General features: G+C 44.5%; 1 protein-coding gene and 1 pseudogene across 1 annotated transcript in view; both read left to right on the top strand.

Annotated features, from left to right (window-relative positions):
* Positions 1-17,019, top strand: part of ANO2 (anoctamin 2) — a 280,595-nt gene that overhangs the window by 221,935 nt on the left and 41,641 nt on the right. The window contains exons 17-19 of the mRNA XM_015591465.2: positions 8,186-8,297; positions 10,530-10,587; positions 10,750-10,850. Coding sequence (XP_015446951.1) covers positions 8,186-8,297; positions 10,530-10,587; positions 10,750-10,850 — 271 coding nt within the window. The remainder of the gene's footprint in view (positions 1-8,185; positions 8,298-10,529; positions 10,588-10,749; positions 10,851-17,019) is intronic.
* Positions 11,256-11,374, top strand: LOC112481905 (annotated as a pseudogene).

Below are 17,019 nucleotides of genomic sequence, written 5' to 3'. Positions count from 1 at the left end.
TCACTGACGCACTCATCTCTCCTGCTAGCAAGAAGTCCCATGTGTTCCTCTCCTTTTCTTTGACTTTTCTAAGAATCCAGAGACTGAAACCATGAGAAGGGAGAGGAGTGATGGTGGTCGTTCTCTGCCGTGTCCCCTCTCCAGACCCTTCTCCACCTTTCTCTTTCATGTTCTGTGCCCCTGAGGCCCAGCAGATTGTGTCACCCCGGCTCCTCCCCACTCTGGCTACTGGTTCGGCCAACAGGAAGCAATAGAAGGAGCTCAGAGGGCAGAAGGAGAGTAGATTGGAGCTTATTTCTTCCTTCTTCTCCCTCATCTCTGGCAAAACTGCATCCTTTCATGATTATAGCTTCTGCAGGATGAGTCCTCCATGGTGGTTCTTCTTAGGTTCCAGTAACACATTTCTTCTTGTCCCTTCACTGTTAGGAGAGGTGCCTCCGTTAGAATCACTTTTTTGAACCAGCTGAGGTAAATTCTGTTTCCTGTTGGGATCCTGACAAACAGAGATGGTTAACCCAACATGCACACTTAAAAAGAGAAATGCCTGGAGTATGGCCAACCCTTCCTTCCTTTAGGTCTCATTGCTACACAGCATTGCTAGTGGATGCTGTCCCATCTGACTGAAGAGGCTGGGCCACTGCTGAGATGGTCCCTCCATATGGCAAATCCCATACAGGCCAACAGGCTCTTTAAGGAAGGATAAGCCTTTCCTTTAGAGTAAGCAGTTGAGGGTCCCCTGCTTTCAGGGCACATCTCCAGGATGTCATCCATCACGTAGATCCAGAAACAAGGAGTCCTTTCTGTGCCTGAAAATCTACCTTGGGAGCATACAGCTTGTCTTCTTAAACTTTCAAATCACCGATCTCGTGAGACCTCGTTTCACCTCTCTCTGAGGGAGGTGACCCTCAGTGACACCTGGGGCCCTTTCCACTCTACGTGATGCCAAAGTACTCATCCCAACCTTCTAAGAGAGCTGTGTCAGGGATTTTTAGGTAACTCGTCACCTCTCTCACTAAAGAAGAGGGAAAAAGTTAATGTCTAATAGAGTGCCTTGCCACACTATAATCATAAAAGCAGATAGATGTTCGAGACCTCGCACTATGCTTGGTGCTTCCCATCACTTTCTTTCAGTCGGTCTTCACAACAGATGTTTCGGGAAGGCGCCGTTTTAGGAAATGGAATGGCAAGGCTCGGAGGACACTGAGACAGGAAGGTCTTCTGACTTGCCGCTCAGGGTCTTCCTCTGTTCTATCATAGCCTCGTTAATTGTAAGTTGATTGTAACGCAGAGCACAGAAGACCAGAAACAGGAAGGACTCGGGACATTTCCAGTCTGGCTTCCACACTGAGGCCGTGACTTGCTCGAGGCTCTGATTCCTCCGAGCTGGCCAGGTACTTTGAAGGATGGTTCTCAGCAATGCTCCAAGGACTCACTGAGTCCAACTTTGAGCTCTTCATTCTTCCTTCACAGCTCTTACTTTTCATCATTCTTCCCATCTCAGTGGTTGGCCCCACCAACCACTTAAATTTTTCTGTCAAAACCCATTATCCTGGATCTCCCTCCCTCCTTCCCTCCTTCCCTCCCCAGGTGCTGCCTTCCTAGTTAGTCTCCTTTTTTCTTAAAACAGGATGCTCCTGGGGTTCTGTCACCTTGGTCTATAGCACAGTGGGTCTGATATCTTTTTGTCTGGGAGGAGCAGCCATCTTCTTGACTATAAGGGAGGGAATCCCTTGTGCTAGGAACCTCTCTGAGGCTACAGGAGTATCTCAGGAACACTTATTCTTAATCTCTAGTTCTAGGGCGCTCAGATCCCTTAGGCGATCCACTGGCTGCCTAATTACCCAGATGGCTGGTTTCTCCTCGGGTGATTCCCTCCCCATGGCGTAAACAAGACAACAACATCACACAGGAGGGTGAGACGCTCTCCCTCCTGCACACACACCCACAAATGGAGGGGAGGCCAGATGGTTGGGCTGTCAGAAAACATTGCTGTTTGCAAAAGCTTGATCTGCCCTAGGGGAATGGCAGGGAGAGGAGCAGGCACCTCTGCCTTCTGACTCAGCCACACAGGTTCAGGCCCTCCATCCTTCTGCCCAGAGCAGTGTCAGGGCGGTACTACTTGAAAGGTACAATTGGATATCAACTCATTTTGTCTCATTGCCAACATTACATATCTGCTGGCTGGGTTGTTGGGGGCACCAGTTAGGAGCAGCTGCTTTTCCAAAATTCAGATTCTGCAGCTGGCATCTCTTGCTGGCTATTTTGCTTTCATATGATTAAGATGGAGCTCTGGAGACTTTGAGTTTTTAGCTTGCTCCCTGGGACTGACTCGGGCTTTCATATTAATTATTTTCCAAGGCAATGTACAGCTGGGCCATTTGTAGTCATTTTTTTTCATGACGCAATGCTCCAGAGGTTTACCACTTACAAGAGAAGGGGTGGGTAATGGCTCTGCATGGGAATTCTATCTCATTGTCCTTCCTGGTCCTAGATTGCATCTGCCTTCTGTTGGAAACCTGTTTCTGTAAGCTGGGAGCATGGGAAACCCTCAGATGGCCTCTAATTAACCTGGGGTGGCTTTCTGGGGGCCCTGGGATTTCAGGAGCATAGAAAGGATGGAGAAGGGTTGCCTTCTGCCTACTCGTACTCTCTTCATGTTGACTTTCCTCCTTTACATCCCTGTAGCAATTGAAATCTAAAGGCTTACGAAGCACAAGAAGGCTAGGCCATTTTCTCATGGGGCTCAGGTAGAGACCTCTTCAGGGGTTTGTACCTTGTGAGGGAGTCCTGCTCAGTAGCCTGAGTGCAGATTGCCCTACCTGTCCAGAAGACATCATCCCAAGTGGACTCTGCGAAAATTTGTTCTATTTCTTCAGTCGCGTAATCTCTATCGTAGGCAGGAGAGCTCCCTGTGGAGCTCCAAGGCTTTGATGCTCCCACCTCCCCTAGTTCTCTCCCTTCCTGTGAGGTGTTCCCTGAGGGCCTCTTTTCCCAGAAGGCTCAGCAAATCCCACGACATGGCCACAGAGCTCTGAGGTGGGAGCACCCAGCTGATTTAGTGGTCTATCAAGAAGATTTGGATTATTTATTGGAAATGCCCATTATTTATGGTGGCTCATGGCCCTAATAGCATAGGAAAAGGCTGTTTTTAAAAATAAAACTCATAAAAAATAACTAGGCCCGTGATTTATCAGTACGGAGGAAGGGAGCCATTCATTTCCAGTTGGAGCAAAGAGCTCTGAAAGAACTCCGGATTGTCTTTCCAGAGACCTTGGAGGAAATTCCTGTAGGGACTGGGAGATCTGAGTACAGATAGTTCAAAGGGGATTATAAAATGAAAATCAAAGACATGTGCCTCTCCATACCTCATCCTTAATCCCCTTCTAGCTATATTTATAAGTTTTCTAAATTTTTAGCTCCTCAGACCTAATTACTTATTTTGGGGTGACATCAGTTTTAATTTTCTTATCTACAAAGTATTTAAAAGTGGGAGATGACATGTGACATGAGATGAATTTGCTGCCTCAGGCACACTGGGCAGAGGCCTGAATTCCTACTAAAAAGTTTTTCCTCCTTCTCTCCCTCTCTCCCTTGCACCCCCTTTCCCCTCTCCCTCGTAGTCACCCCTCCCTCCCTCCTCTCTCTCTCTCTCTCTCTATCTCTCTCTATCTCTCTCTATCTCCCTCTCTCCCTCCCCCACCTCCTTCTCCTTCTCCCTTTCCCTCTCTCCCCTCCTCCAATCTTTCCATCTTTAACCCAGATAGAGCAGGGGTCGTGGACAGTCTCTGTTCATCCTTGGACACATCCCTCCCCCAAGAACAAATGCAGAATTCTTCAAGCACTGTTAAGGAAAGCAGGTTTTAAAGAATCTTTGCCGAAGATGCCATGGAGAGGCAAATGAGGTCGTTGTACTACCAATCCGACAATGGAAGTTAATGAAAACTTCCGCTGGGTCTCTTCGCAACCCCCTCTCCAGCCTGTCACTTAAATTTCTTCTTTAGCAGCAGCACCCTCATCTCCGTCTCTGCCCTTCTCCCTCTCATCGCACTGGCTCTCGGCTTTTCTGAGACCTGCATCTACTTCCAGCACACTCACTCACCTGGTGTCTCATGTAGGGAAGTGTAACTCTCTTTTGGCTGCCCCTCTTTTGTATCTTAATGAGCATTATCCTGCTCAGCAAGCAAAATTCTTTCCTCAGGATTTGCCCTCCTTGGAATGTGACAGGGAATTTTTTAGTAAATAACAAAACATTTCTACTGTTCTAAATAATGTTTTTTCCTTTCATTCATTCAGTAATCCATTCATTCATTCATTCATTCAATAAATGTGCATAGTAGGGTATATCTGGTGACAGCTATGACCATATTCATTGTGAAAAAGCCATTCAAACTGTCCATGGTAAGGGCAGAGCGGGATGGGGTGGGGAAAGTGATCGGGTTAACAGCCACATGGGAGTTCAGAGTTATGAGATTTTAAAACTAAAAGTGACCTTAGATATTGACGGCAGGCATTCCACCTGGGCCTCAGCGTTGTTTCCTTTAGTCGCGGAGAATAAGAATCTGGCTGAAGATGTGGGTGTGTGTCTTAAGGCAGGGGAGGATCTGATACCCGTCAGTCAGCAGGGAGATACTGACCTCTGTCTGGCAGGATTCATAGCAAGGAGGGCAAAGGCCTGAGAGGTTAGAGACCTGAGGAGCTTTGCTAACAGACATAAACTGAGGAAGTAACAGAAGCGGCAATGTTAACTGTCAATGATAAGGACAAATCCTCATCCAGATTCTTATTGGGCGAGGCAGTTGCGGGTTGGCCAGGACTTATATCTCATTGGGCTGTATGTGTGTCCACCCAGACGTGGCAAGAAAGAGAGAACCACAAAGCTCTCTGCCAGCTGACGGCTGTCGTGATAGACTTGTCCAGCTTCCTCTCCTATAGAATTACAGCAATGTCTCCAGATTCCCTGGCAGGCAACGATATTTCTACACTTGCCTGGAGGACCTCAGGAAGTTTGGTTGGGGGTTGAGGGGTCGTAGGGGTGGGGACAGGAGCTATGCTGATTCAACTCTCCCAGCTGTGTGCCAGCAGAGTTACTTATCAGCCATGCTCACCATTGACTGGTAGAAAATTAACATGGAACTGATGCCCAGAATCTCAAGAGATTAGACATGTGTATTAACATCTGGCCATGAACAGCCTAACTGTGCTGTCAAAAGCAGGGCAGCTGGACCTGGATGACGATGATGGTGACAATGATGATGACAGTAGGAGCTGTCATTTATTGAGGTCAACCACATGCCAGGCATTAGGCTGAGTGCCTTATAAGCATTCCCAGCATGTCCTCAGGGCAACCCTATAAGGCAGGTGCCATTTTCTCTTTTATATAACTTCAGACCTCTAATTATCTTCTGCATTTAAACTCAAATATGTCTGATGCTAAAATCTGCACCTAGAGCCATCTCTGTAAGCAAACAAAACAAGCAAATAATCTCTCCCCTCCACACCAGCTGAGCCACAAACAGGGTAACAGGGTGCTCTGTCAGGCTCAGCATGGCCTGCCAGGGCCTCTAGGACTGTTTGCCAACATCAGTGAACTAAAGTAGTCATCAAGGTGAGGGGAAGCTTGGAGAGTGAACCAGTTTTCAGTGTTGCTGAGTTTATAGGAGTGATAGCATGTTTCTCAGGGCTTATGGAGACTAGGACAAGTGAGTAACTCTCATTTCCCGGGACTCTATCAGCCTTAGGGAGAATCAAGGCAGAATCACACTTGTGATAGTAATGCTATGAGGTCTCTAAGCTTTCCCATTTTCCATGGGTCCTCAGGGCTCAGGTCTGCCAGTGACAGTCTCCTTGGCAATGCTCTGCTCATGATTGGATGTTGAGCATCATCTGATACACAGGACTGTGTTCTAGGGTTGCAAATGAATGAGGAGTGGGAAAGCGGATCATAGATATGCAGCATTCTGCTCCCTAAGACCCTCCCCTGCCATGATTAGACGGGAGATGATACCTCATCGCTCACAGAGAATCTGGAGGAGACTTGGCAGTTTGCAAAAGGCTTTCACAGAGATCTTGCCAAATGCAGCTCCTTAAAAGAAGTGGTGAGGTCTTCATTCATCCTGGCATGGTGCCTGGCACATAGCTGGTCCTCAATAAATGTGAGCTGAACAGTGACAAATATTTCTTAGGTGTGTTATGTTAGCCTGGGGATGGAGGGTCAGGAGGTGAAAGGGAATATGCAATGTAAACAATATTTAATCAAAGATCCTAATTTTGAAGTGTGGTGTAGTAAAAACTGTCTTTGGAGCTGGGCAGATCTAGGTCACATCTTAACTCTGTCACTGGCCACGTGATCTTGAGGAAGGCTCTAACCTTTCTGGGTCTCAGTTCCATTCATTCAAAAAAGTGAGATGTAATACCTCCCTCACATAGGTAGGTGAGGATGAAATGAAGTCACAGACTCATGCACCCACGTGTGATGCCCTAACTGCAGAGCAGCAGCCTGTAGCAGACACACTTGTGCAACACGCACATCCCCTCAGCCACCCTGGAGGTCGCTGCGGCTCTCTGCCTGTGGGCATCCTATCTGTGGGGTGCATGCTCAGCCTGTGCGCAGGACAAGCTTAAGTGCCAGAGAGTCAAGGCCAGCAGTGACCTTCAACCAGTGATGGACTCCTGCTTGCTCACTCCTCAGTGTAATGATTCTGAGGTGTGTTTCACAGTCTCTTAGAAGGTCTCCAGTGGGACTGAGTCCAAGTGGCCTGTGGCATTAACCTTTTCATGAACCTATCCATGTTGTCTTCCCTCCCTTGTCTGTCTTACCCCCTACTACTCCCTCACCAAGCTTCCTGGGAGCACCTCCCAAATAAACCACTTCCAAATCTTTGACTTAGAGGGTAACCCAAAAGAAGACACAGACAACAAATGAAAGCTACTATTACTGTGATTTTTAAAGGGCATGGATGTAAGTAATTAATATAGAAAAATATAAAATACTATGGAAGAAAACAGAGAGAGGTTACTACCAGCCAATGGCACCTGGGAGAGCTTCAGGAAGGAGATTGTGTGTAACATTTGATCTGGTTGTTAAAGGATGTGAAGGGTATGTACATGAGGAGATGGATCAGTGAATGGCATTCCAGGGCCTAGAACAGGATCTCATGTCCACTTTTCTAATGATTCCTGCAAAAACTGTCTGTGAGTCAGGTGAGCAGACATGTCAGGCACGTCCTCACACCGGTCTCATCTGGACACAGAACTCACTGGGCGGCATGGCCCTGGCACTTGGGCCTTGTGCTCAGCACACTTTCAGGCTGTACTTATTAGTGCACATTATACAGGGTTAGTGCTTCCCTTATGTCCCTGGAGTGTGGCCCTGTAACCTCTTTCCATCGCCAAGCTCTTTGTCATGGTCTGTGGGGACCCCAGTAAGCACTCTGCACAGTGCTCACTGGAGCATCTCCTGGGTATTGAGTCTTCTCAAGGCATCAGTGAGATTTCTATCAGCATTTCTCAGCATCCTTTGGGGAACATCATCTGACTCCAGTGCTTGGACCTGGTAGAACACACTGGGACCCCTAAGTTTGAGACGTTAGGTTCATGTTGTGTTTCTTTTACTTACTTGTTGATCCTTCATCATTTGAGTGAGTGAATGAAAGATGTCTCAACATGCCCAGAGGACATACTCTCTCCTGCTAAAAGTGGAGAGAGAAAGAGAAGCAATGCCATTGTGCCCGAGATGCGTCTTCGCTGCCTCCTGACTCTAGTTCAGTGCTTAACAAGCCTTTTTCATCAAGGACTTTCGTTCAAGTAAAATATGATGGAAGTGGCAATTATGTAGGTAAGAGCTGAATTCCCTTGATGAAGCAAAGTTGTTGGGAGGAAATTCAGTTTGCTCAGACCTCTCTTTGAGGAGCACATGTGAAACCATTGCTTGAATGGATGAAAGGAGGGAAGTGTAGGAAGAAGGTGATGATCTAATGTACTCTGGACCTTCTGTAGCCTCATGTTACCTGGCAAACCATTTGGGACCTCCCAGACGAATTCTATTCTAATGTGCCAGAGAGCTGGATCTCTTGGTCTTCCTCTGCAGGAGTAAGCTGAGAGACAATCACTCACGTGACAGGGTCATAACTCTGGAGAGGTGAGAAATCTGTCTCTCAGTCTTACCAGCTTTGCTCTTCTCTTTCAGAGGTCCCCAAAACAGAACAGACTTTTGAAGAACGCCTGATACTCAAAGCTTTCTTGCTAAAGTTTGTCAATGCCTACTCTCCCATCTTCTATGTGGCCTTTTTCAAGGGGAGGTGAGTATTTTAGTGCCATATATGGAGGGAAAATTGGTCATGAAGTCTGGGTCATCCACTAGAGTCAGCCTGTCCCTATTGTCAGTTCACATCCTCAGCCCTATTCCCCATCTCCACCTCCACCTGGCTGTTCATGAAGCAGTGGTTTTAACACTAAATCATTTTATGTTAGCATCTCCAGATTCTGATAAGTAGGGAAACTCTACAGGGATTTGGCTCTGGGCCCTGAAAGGCTTAAAAGAATTTGTGTCTCCCAACTTTGAGGATGAGGTGGGAGGGAATTTCATGTCTAGCCAGTGGCTCTTAGATTTTGCAATGTAATTCTGAAGCTAACTACCCAGACTTAGTGCAGACTTCACAGCTTAAGAGCACAGTCTTCCATAACACTGCCCTCACTTCAGACACTGGCCAAAGCTCTGGGATTCCCAGGCCACTCATGATTTAGACAATAACCTCTATAACCAGTAACCCCTCAAGTTCAATAATTCACTAGAACAAATTACAGAACTCAAGAGCGTTCTATACTTAAAATTATAGTTTTAGTATAGCGAAGGGATACAAATCCAAGCCAGCAAATGAGAGAGGCACATAGGACAAGGTCTAGGAGGGTCTTAAACGGGAACTTTCAGGTCCACAGGACATGTCAGCTTCCTGGCACACTGATGTATACCACCAACCGTGAAGCTCATCCATGCTTCAGTGTTGAGAGTTTTTATTGGGACTTTATTATGTAGGCATGATTGATCAAATCATTGGCCACATGATTGAACTTAATCTTCAGTCCTCCCCTCATTCCCTGAGGTCAGGGTGCTATTACACCGTGCAAAGGCCCAACCCTCTAATCACATGGTTGATCTTTCTGGCCTGGTCTTCTTCATCTTGAGTGATCTCATTAGCATAAGCTTAGGTATAGTTCCAAGAGCCTACAAAGAATAACAAAGACACTCCTATTCGGAAGTTCTAAGGATTTAGAGGCTCTTCCCAGGAACAAGCAACAAAGGCCAGTCAAATTCTTCATTATACAATAGGTCTGGATGTAAAATCGCTTCTGATAAATATATTTTGTGGTTAAATCAGTTGGCTACCTTCAAGGAAATTTCCTAGTACGCATCAACTATGTCAAGAAAGCTTCCTTAGAACTAAATGCTCATCGAGCAGACATCGATGGCAAGAGCTGTCATCATCCACATTTGATAATTTCTTATAAATGTATTCGTTGCCAAAAACCACAACCTTTTCCCAGAATTTCTGCCCTTGACTCTCATGAAATTATATATAGTAGCAGAGAAACTATTCGTATTGATGAGTAGATACTTCATTGGTGTTTTCTATCTAGATTTATTATCAATAACAAATGGCATACATATGATATTCTAGGCAAAAAATAAATAGGGTCTTAACTTTTAGATAAACTCGTGGTGTAGAGAAAGAGATAGTCTTGGCAATAAGCACCCTGTTATCTCCAAAAAGTGATGTAATAAAAGATGTAAAGAAAGTGTGAGGGGAACACTTGATGAACAAAGACAAGAAGACCTCACAGAGAAGGAAAGGTCTAAACTCAGCCCTATATAGATGAGTATGATTTTAACAGGTGGACACAGGCATGACATTTCAAATAAGTGAGATTCTTCTGATTACCTGTCTGGTTCCATGATTGACTTTTACCTTTCTGCTTCTCTCACCTGCCTTCTTCTTATCCCCCAGTAAAATCATTACTGCTTTAAAGAGGAATGAGGCAGGCTGCTTCCATTCTTTTGAATATTTTCAGTAAGAAATCTAAATTTTTCTTTTCTGATCTCAGGAATTTCCACTTAGAACTTTTTAGTCTGTCTCATCCTTTGTTTCCTGGGAAATCAGAAAAGCTCACCAAGGAGCCGCAACCAGAAATCAATTCTTGAAACTAGTTGAGGGACGAAGATGCTCATACAGTACACTTCGAGAGAATTCAAATTTCATTGTGTTTAGGCTCAGAAATTATCACACACACACACACGCATACATGCACATGTGCCCTGTGACTTTCCCAGCCCCACACTAGACCCAGCCTTACCCCTATCTCATGGAGGTGAACCCTAGGTGTTATAGGTGATTATTAGCTGATAATAGGGTGATTTAGCACCTGCCTTGGCCAGCACTTTCCAGAGGGACACTGGGCAGTGGTTATTCCTCTGAAGGCATACTCTCAAGCATCCCTGACTTTCTCTCTATCCCACTCTTCCTTTTTTTTTTCAGGTTTGTGGGAAGACCTGGAAGCTATGTTTATGTGTTCGATGGTTACCGCATGGAAGAGGCAAGTAACAGCCACTGGTATTTCCCGCCTAGCTAGTGGTTTGTAGGTGCACCTGCCACTCCCAGCCCCATCCTTACCCTTGAGCATGACTGGATTCACACCGTTGCTTCTCTAAGCTCACTTGGTCTAACTGCTCCTTCCTTTGTCTTTTCCTCTCTGCAGTGTGCTCCTGGGGGCTGCCTCATGGAGCTCTGCATTCAGCTCAGCATCATCATGTTGGGGAAGCAGTTGATTCAGAACAACATCTTTGAGATCGGAGTCCCGTATGTAATGAACTCTTCTCATCTCTCTGCTTGCTGTCAGAGCTTAGCTCAGCAGGGCCAGTCTGTCAGCAGGATTTTCATGGCCTCTCCTCTTCTCAGATAGCTTGGCTATTTACTGCTCTGTCTACATGCCAATAACTTTCCCCAAAAGCCAGGGCTCTTCCCACAAGCCTTGTTTGCCAATCCGATTCGAGATGCTTGAGCCTCAGAAAGATTCTGCCCTTCATTAAGTACACATAACCAGTTAGTGACAGGGCTATGAAATCAGGTATCTCTGACCTCAAGGTGCCTAATATTTTTAATGCTGTCTGTTCTCCCAGTGAATAAGTAAAAGAGACTTTCAATATGGTGGATACATGAATATGAAAGCTTGAAACATAATACAGCCATTTAGAAAGATCTCTAGTCTATGGCCATGTTACCCTGAACGTGCCAGATCTCGTCTGATCTCGAAAGCTAAGCAGGGTAGGGCCTGGTTAGTACTTGGATGGGAGACCACCTAGGAAGACAAGGTGCTGTAGGTGGTAAAAAAAAAAAAAAAAGAAAGAAAGAAAGAAAGATCTCTAAGAAACTGGAATATATGATCTTAGGAGGGGGAAGGATGCATTGCTGGGGAAACACAGAATGGATTTTCACGTGGATTCTCTCTCTCCTCCCAGGTGAAGAGAGAGAAATTTCATAGAAGAATGACTTTCAGTTAGGTTTTGCATTGAGATAGTGATGAAAATATATACTTACTCACAGGCACTAGACCCAAAGAAAAGAAGATACAGCAAGTGAAAATCTACCTTCAGATCAAAGAAAGTGTCGCTTATTCTGCCTTTATTTCTGTTGCTTTATAGTGTTAAAGAAGAATCTGTTTCAGGGGACATTTTCAGGCAGCCCAGCATCAGAGAGCCAGGGAATGACAGAGATGGCCAAGGGTAGCACTTATAGGCTGGGCCAGTTTGTACCAGGCCTGGAGTTCTTTACAAACCCCTTGCAGGATTAACTGTTCTGGGATGCAATAATCAGTCTCTATAGGGTAGGTAAAGATACTGCCACACTCTCTATCTTCCTTTTGGAGATGGACTATACACATTATATTAATGATTCATAGAGATCCTGTAAAGAAACTTGTTTAATCCCAACTGTATTTCTTTCCAACTTTCTTTCCAACTGTATTTTTTCATGTTATTGGCTAGGGTTCTTAGCTGTGGACATGGGGATCCACTCTGACTAATTCAAGAAGCAAAAGAATTTAAGAATAATAAGTGGCTAACAGAATATTCTTTAAGAGTCAGAGAGCCAGAAATAATGCTGTCCACACTGTAGAAAGGCTTGCAGGGAATACCACTGGCTCATATGACTCAGTTTTTAAAAGATGACACTTGTATACCAAAGAGCCATACCCACAAAAACTGCAATCGGAACTTAACCAGGTGTCTTCATCAACTCAGGCTGCTATAACAAAATAATACGGAGTGGGTGGCTTAAACAACACACATTTATTTCTCACAGTTCTAGAGGCTGTACAGTCTAAAACCAAGGTGCCAGCAGATTCGGTTCTTGATGAGGGTTCTCCCTGGCTTGCAGATGGCAGCCATCTCACTGTATGCTCACGTGACCTCTTCTTTGTGTGCATATGGAGAGAGGGAGAGCTCTGGTGTCTCTTCCTCTACTTATAAGGGCACTAATCCCATCAGGGGGGCTCTGTCCTCCTGACCTCATCGAAACTTAATCACTTCCCAAAGGCCCCACCTCCTACTACCATCACATTGGGAGTTAAAGCTTCATGTATGAGTTTGGAGGGGATACAAAACATTCAGTCTATAACAACAGCCTGTCCGTTTTTTTTTTTTTTCTTTCAACCTATATACAAGATTTGCATGCAATTAAATAAATAAATAAATAAACAAATAAATAAATTGGCCCTTTTCTTCTCAGAGCTCAGACTTTAAGTTTGGGAGACAAAATAGAAGGCACGTGACTGGGTGCTCTCTCTGTGGTGCAGACTCTGTTGGAATTCAGAGTAAGTAAAGGTAAAGGATTTTGGAGGAGTCAAGGTATCCTAAGCAGAGGGGTTTCTTCCAGGCTGTGTCTGTCCCTGGAAAGAAGATTGTTGCCATCGTATGTAATGAGACAGTCTGCCATTATTTTTTTTTAAAGAAACAATTTCTCTTGGGTGTGGATATCTTTTCTAAACAAACAGCAGACTGACTCAGGCTCATCAAAAACACTTCCTGGCCTAGGCGGTGCTACAGATGGAGAAAGTAAGGCTCATAGAGATGGCCACTCCCTGATCAAAGTCTTGTCAGGGTCATGGCAAGGACAAGAGCCCAGAATCTCTCTAAACCAATTGAAAGGTCACTGGATCCTAGGTTCTTTGAGTTGAATGGAACCATTAGAGGATATATAATCAAATTCCTTTCTCTATAGGAAACTACCCCAGACTTGCCTGCTTTGATGTGGGGCTGTAACTGTCTGAAAGGTCCCCAGAGAAAGCTATTGTTTGGTTTTCCTCAGAAACCCACTTTCAGAGCTAAAGTTATAATGGAGAATATTTAGTTTACCTGGAAAGAAAACTCTTTTTCCAATGAGAGCTCTACTTCAAGGCATGAGAATCCTCAACATTCCCTCGTAAAACTTTGCATCCCAGTCCTCAGAACAGATCTCACCATCATCCACCATTAATTAGGCTGAATTCTTAGGATGATTTTCTGCTCCCACAATGGGACAACCTCAGGTAGCCCGCGGGTATGTGCTTTTCTTGGAGGAGGATTGGTGTCTGGGCATCTTGTTCCACCTCCCTGCTTAAGCCGGTGTCTAGTCATCAGTTGGGAAATCATCAGTCTTTAGAAACTGAACCCTCTGAAACTGTGCTCTGTTTTCATCTTTCTGACTGAAAGATACTTAGCGATATTCATCAAGCAAAGCTGGCGAAACACAGGGTTGTTGTTCTCGAGTTTACCATTTCAGAGAGAACACAGTTATTATAGACAGCTAAAAAATATACAGACCAAAAAAAGATTTACCAACACCACATCTAGCCCCTTTGAAGTTATAAGACCAGCCCCTTCACCACTGCTATAAAAGAAAGTCTGCGTTCCCCTTCACAGCATCTGGGGAAGATACCGCCCTTCTGGTATATTGTTCTGCTTTGGATGGGATTGTATACAGCCTATGGGCATGAGATGGGCATTTTTTCATTCCTGGACATCTGCTCTACCACTTAGTTCTTTCACTATGGACCCAGAAGCCTTTATGAGAGGCAAGAACTCAGGCATATGTTTGGACAGTGTGTTGGCATGTTCCCTACCCATCAACTCCATCAGCTCCATAACAGATGAAACTAACACACGGCTGTTTGCCTCGAAGGCTAAATTTTCTTGTTTATGCTTGATGTGTTTAATATGACACAGTTAATTGATGGCAATTGCATAGTAACTCATAAAGCTGTGGGCAAGTCACTTCTGTAAGTCTCGCTGTCCTCATCTCTTGATGAAAATGATCTCCGAGGCGCTCTCATTTCAGCTCTAACATTCTGTGAACTTCTTCTCTCATCAGTGAAACTAGTCACTGCTGATTCCAAATACAAGTCATTTCTGTTTCAAATATTTTTCCTCATTTCAGTTTCTAGTCTGCTAAAAGACATATGCCACATAATTACAGAGTTAAATTCAGGGATGTAGAACAAAAATTTTCCCATCAAACCCTAGGTCTTTTATCTTCAAACTTCTTTACAACTCTATGTATTTTGAGTCTGGTCATGTGAAATCATTATGATTATGATTATTGGATCTTCTACTCTCTACTCAGAACCCACTCTCAATAAAGTAGGTCCATCCAATCTAGTGTTCAGGCACCTGGCAATATCCTTACGCATGACTGTTGAGAAACATGAAATAAGCGAGAAAATAAAAAGGAGTCTTTCATAGTCCAAAGAGAAATGACACTTGAGCTTGATAATGAGGAAGGATTAGTGTAAATTATAAAAACTAGACCCGGTGGTCTTTAGTTCTTGGGTGGTGGTAGCACATTGCTGTGGTCAGAGATCGGATGGTCCAACAGACCTGGGTTTAAATCCAGGCCTTACAATGTACTCACTCTGTGACCTTGGGAAAGATTTAGAAAGATTTGCATCCAACATGGTTGTGTGAAAATACAGCTTGGTTGTATGCTCCGCTCTCTAGAAAATAGAAAATAATGACTATCTGAGAATGGAAGAACCATTCTCGGGGGTTCCAGGTGTTCCTGAGTGTTATTGGCTTATATGTTTGTAACGATGCTTTGTAAGTTTTACAAGTCCAGGGAGCGAGACTAAAAAGAGCAACTGAGGAATACAGTCTTCCTTGTCTGTCCCTGGCCGGGTTGCTTTTGGTTCACAGTGTAGCTCGTATGTACATTCAGAGCCTGCCTCAAAGTTCTTTTCCAAGGCAAATAGTAACCTCAGAGGCCAGACTTGATTTTTTTAAAAAGAAGCAAATAAGTCTGAGGATTTAGGTAGGTGATCATGCTAGATAAGAATATTCGGGGTACAAAATATAAGATTATACAGGTATAAGATTGACTATCGATAGTGTTTATCATCTACTTGTGAGAGTAATTTTCTAACATTCTTCCAAAGAAAACCTTAAAATGTTAAAGACTATCTAATCGAACTTTATTAGGTCAAGCAGTCAGCCATCATTTATCTCTCCCCTTGAGGAAACAACATTCTCATTAGATTCCTGATGTGTGTGTGTACGTGTGCGCATGTGTGTTTGTGTCTGTGTTGCAGAAAGTACCACAAATGCAATGTTGATGACTTTGAGGATCTTACAGTCCAGCAGGTTTCTTGAATTAGAACATTGTTTCCTAATCTTCAGTCATTTCTGAGCCAACTTTAAAATCTTTTCCTCATATCTACCTGAATAGCTACTTACATATTAATTTCCTCTTAACGAATTCATTTTTTATTTAAATCCATAACATTCCTGAGAACGGAAAACTAACACTATCAGTTACCATGAGTGGCAAATAACGGTAGAGAGAAATGCAATGAAAACAGAATGTTATTAACAATGACATTAGCCTAAGCTCTGCATTCTCATTGTTTCAAGGAAGGCACACAAGCATTGGGGAAGTGGTAAAGACCTATGAGCTGCATATCTGGTTTTGTCCTTGACTGCAGTTAGAGGGACCAAAAGAGAACAGGAAAGGAAATAAGTTTAGGTGCTCTAATGAGATGTAAGGCCAAGTGTAGAGACCTTCCAAAGATGTCACGTGAACTGGTAGTGGAATGTATCCTTTGCATGGGAAACATTGGTCTAGAGCAATATTATCACCTCTTAATCTCATAGGTCTCCACGAGCCTGGCACAGATACCAAACACATCTAAGAATACTGCACAGCCACCCTTCAGAACCTTGGGTGAGCTTCACCAGCTCTCTCAGACTCTCCCTTTTGCCACCCCTACATGTGGCAGATGCCCAGACTGGACCACTGCAGAAGGCCAGCTCTGTCCAGCCATCTTCAACCAGGCACCAGCATGGCTTACCTTTGCTAGGCCTGGTTCAGATGCCCTAGAGATGGATAAGCAAAGTGCTTCCCAGGAGGTAGTAAAACTAGGGGCACCAGGCATTTTAAAGGCAGCTCTGGGACTAATGAGACATGATAACAGATAAAATTGGGTTGCATGGTCTGGCCTTGGACTCTCCCCTCACACCACCCAGGGTCCTGGGACCTGATAGTTGTAGTATATGCTTTTCAAAGAGGAGCCAGGTAGTTTTAACATTATGGGCCCCAGAATGACGCTCATCAACAGTGCCTTCTGAGATGACTTCAGGCGTGGCGAACAGCGTGGCAGACTCTGATCTTGTGCTATTTATTACCCCAGTCCACTAATTTCCCTCATCCCCACCCCCTCACATGTACCACGCTTTTCCTTTCCCCATACATGTTTGTGTAAGATAGACTTTGTATCCAAACTGTGTTTTGCCTCTAAAACGTGACACACCACATCCCAATGCCTTGCTATAATTTTATATCGAACTTAGCTCCAGTATTTCTTTAAGCAAAATTGGAAATGGGCATTGTATCATTCAGAAAGATGGATTGTGTGTGTGTGTGTGTGTGTGTGTGTGTGTGTGTGTGTGAGAGAGAGAGAGAGAGAGAGAGAGAGAGTGAGAGAGAGAGAGAGAGAGAGAGA

This window comes from Pteropus alecto, unplaced genomic scaffold (assembly GCF_000325575.1).
Source record: "Pteropus alecto unplaced genomic scaffold, ASM32557v1 scaffold94, whole genome shotgun sequence".
NCBI classification, from domain to species: domain Eukaryota; kingdom Metazoa; phylum Chordata; class Mammalia; order Chiroptera; family Pteropodidae; genus Pteropus; species Pteropus alecto.
Note: the sequence above shows the minus strand (reverse complement) of the source record. Positions and strands in the feature narration are given on the sequence as shown.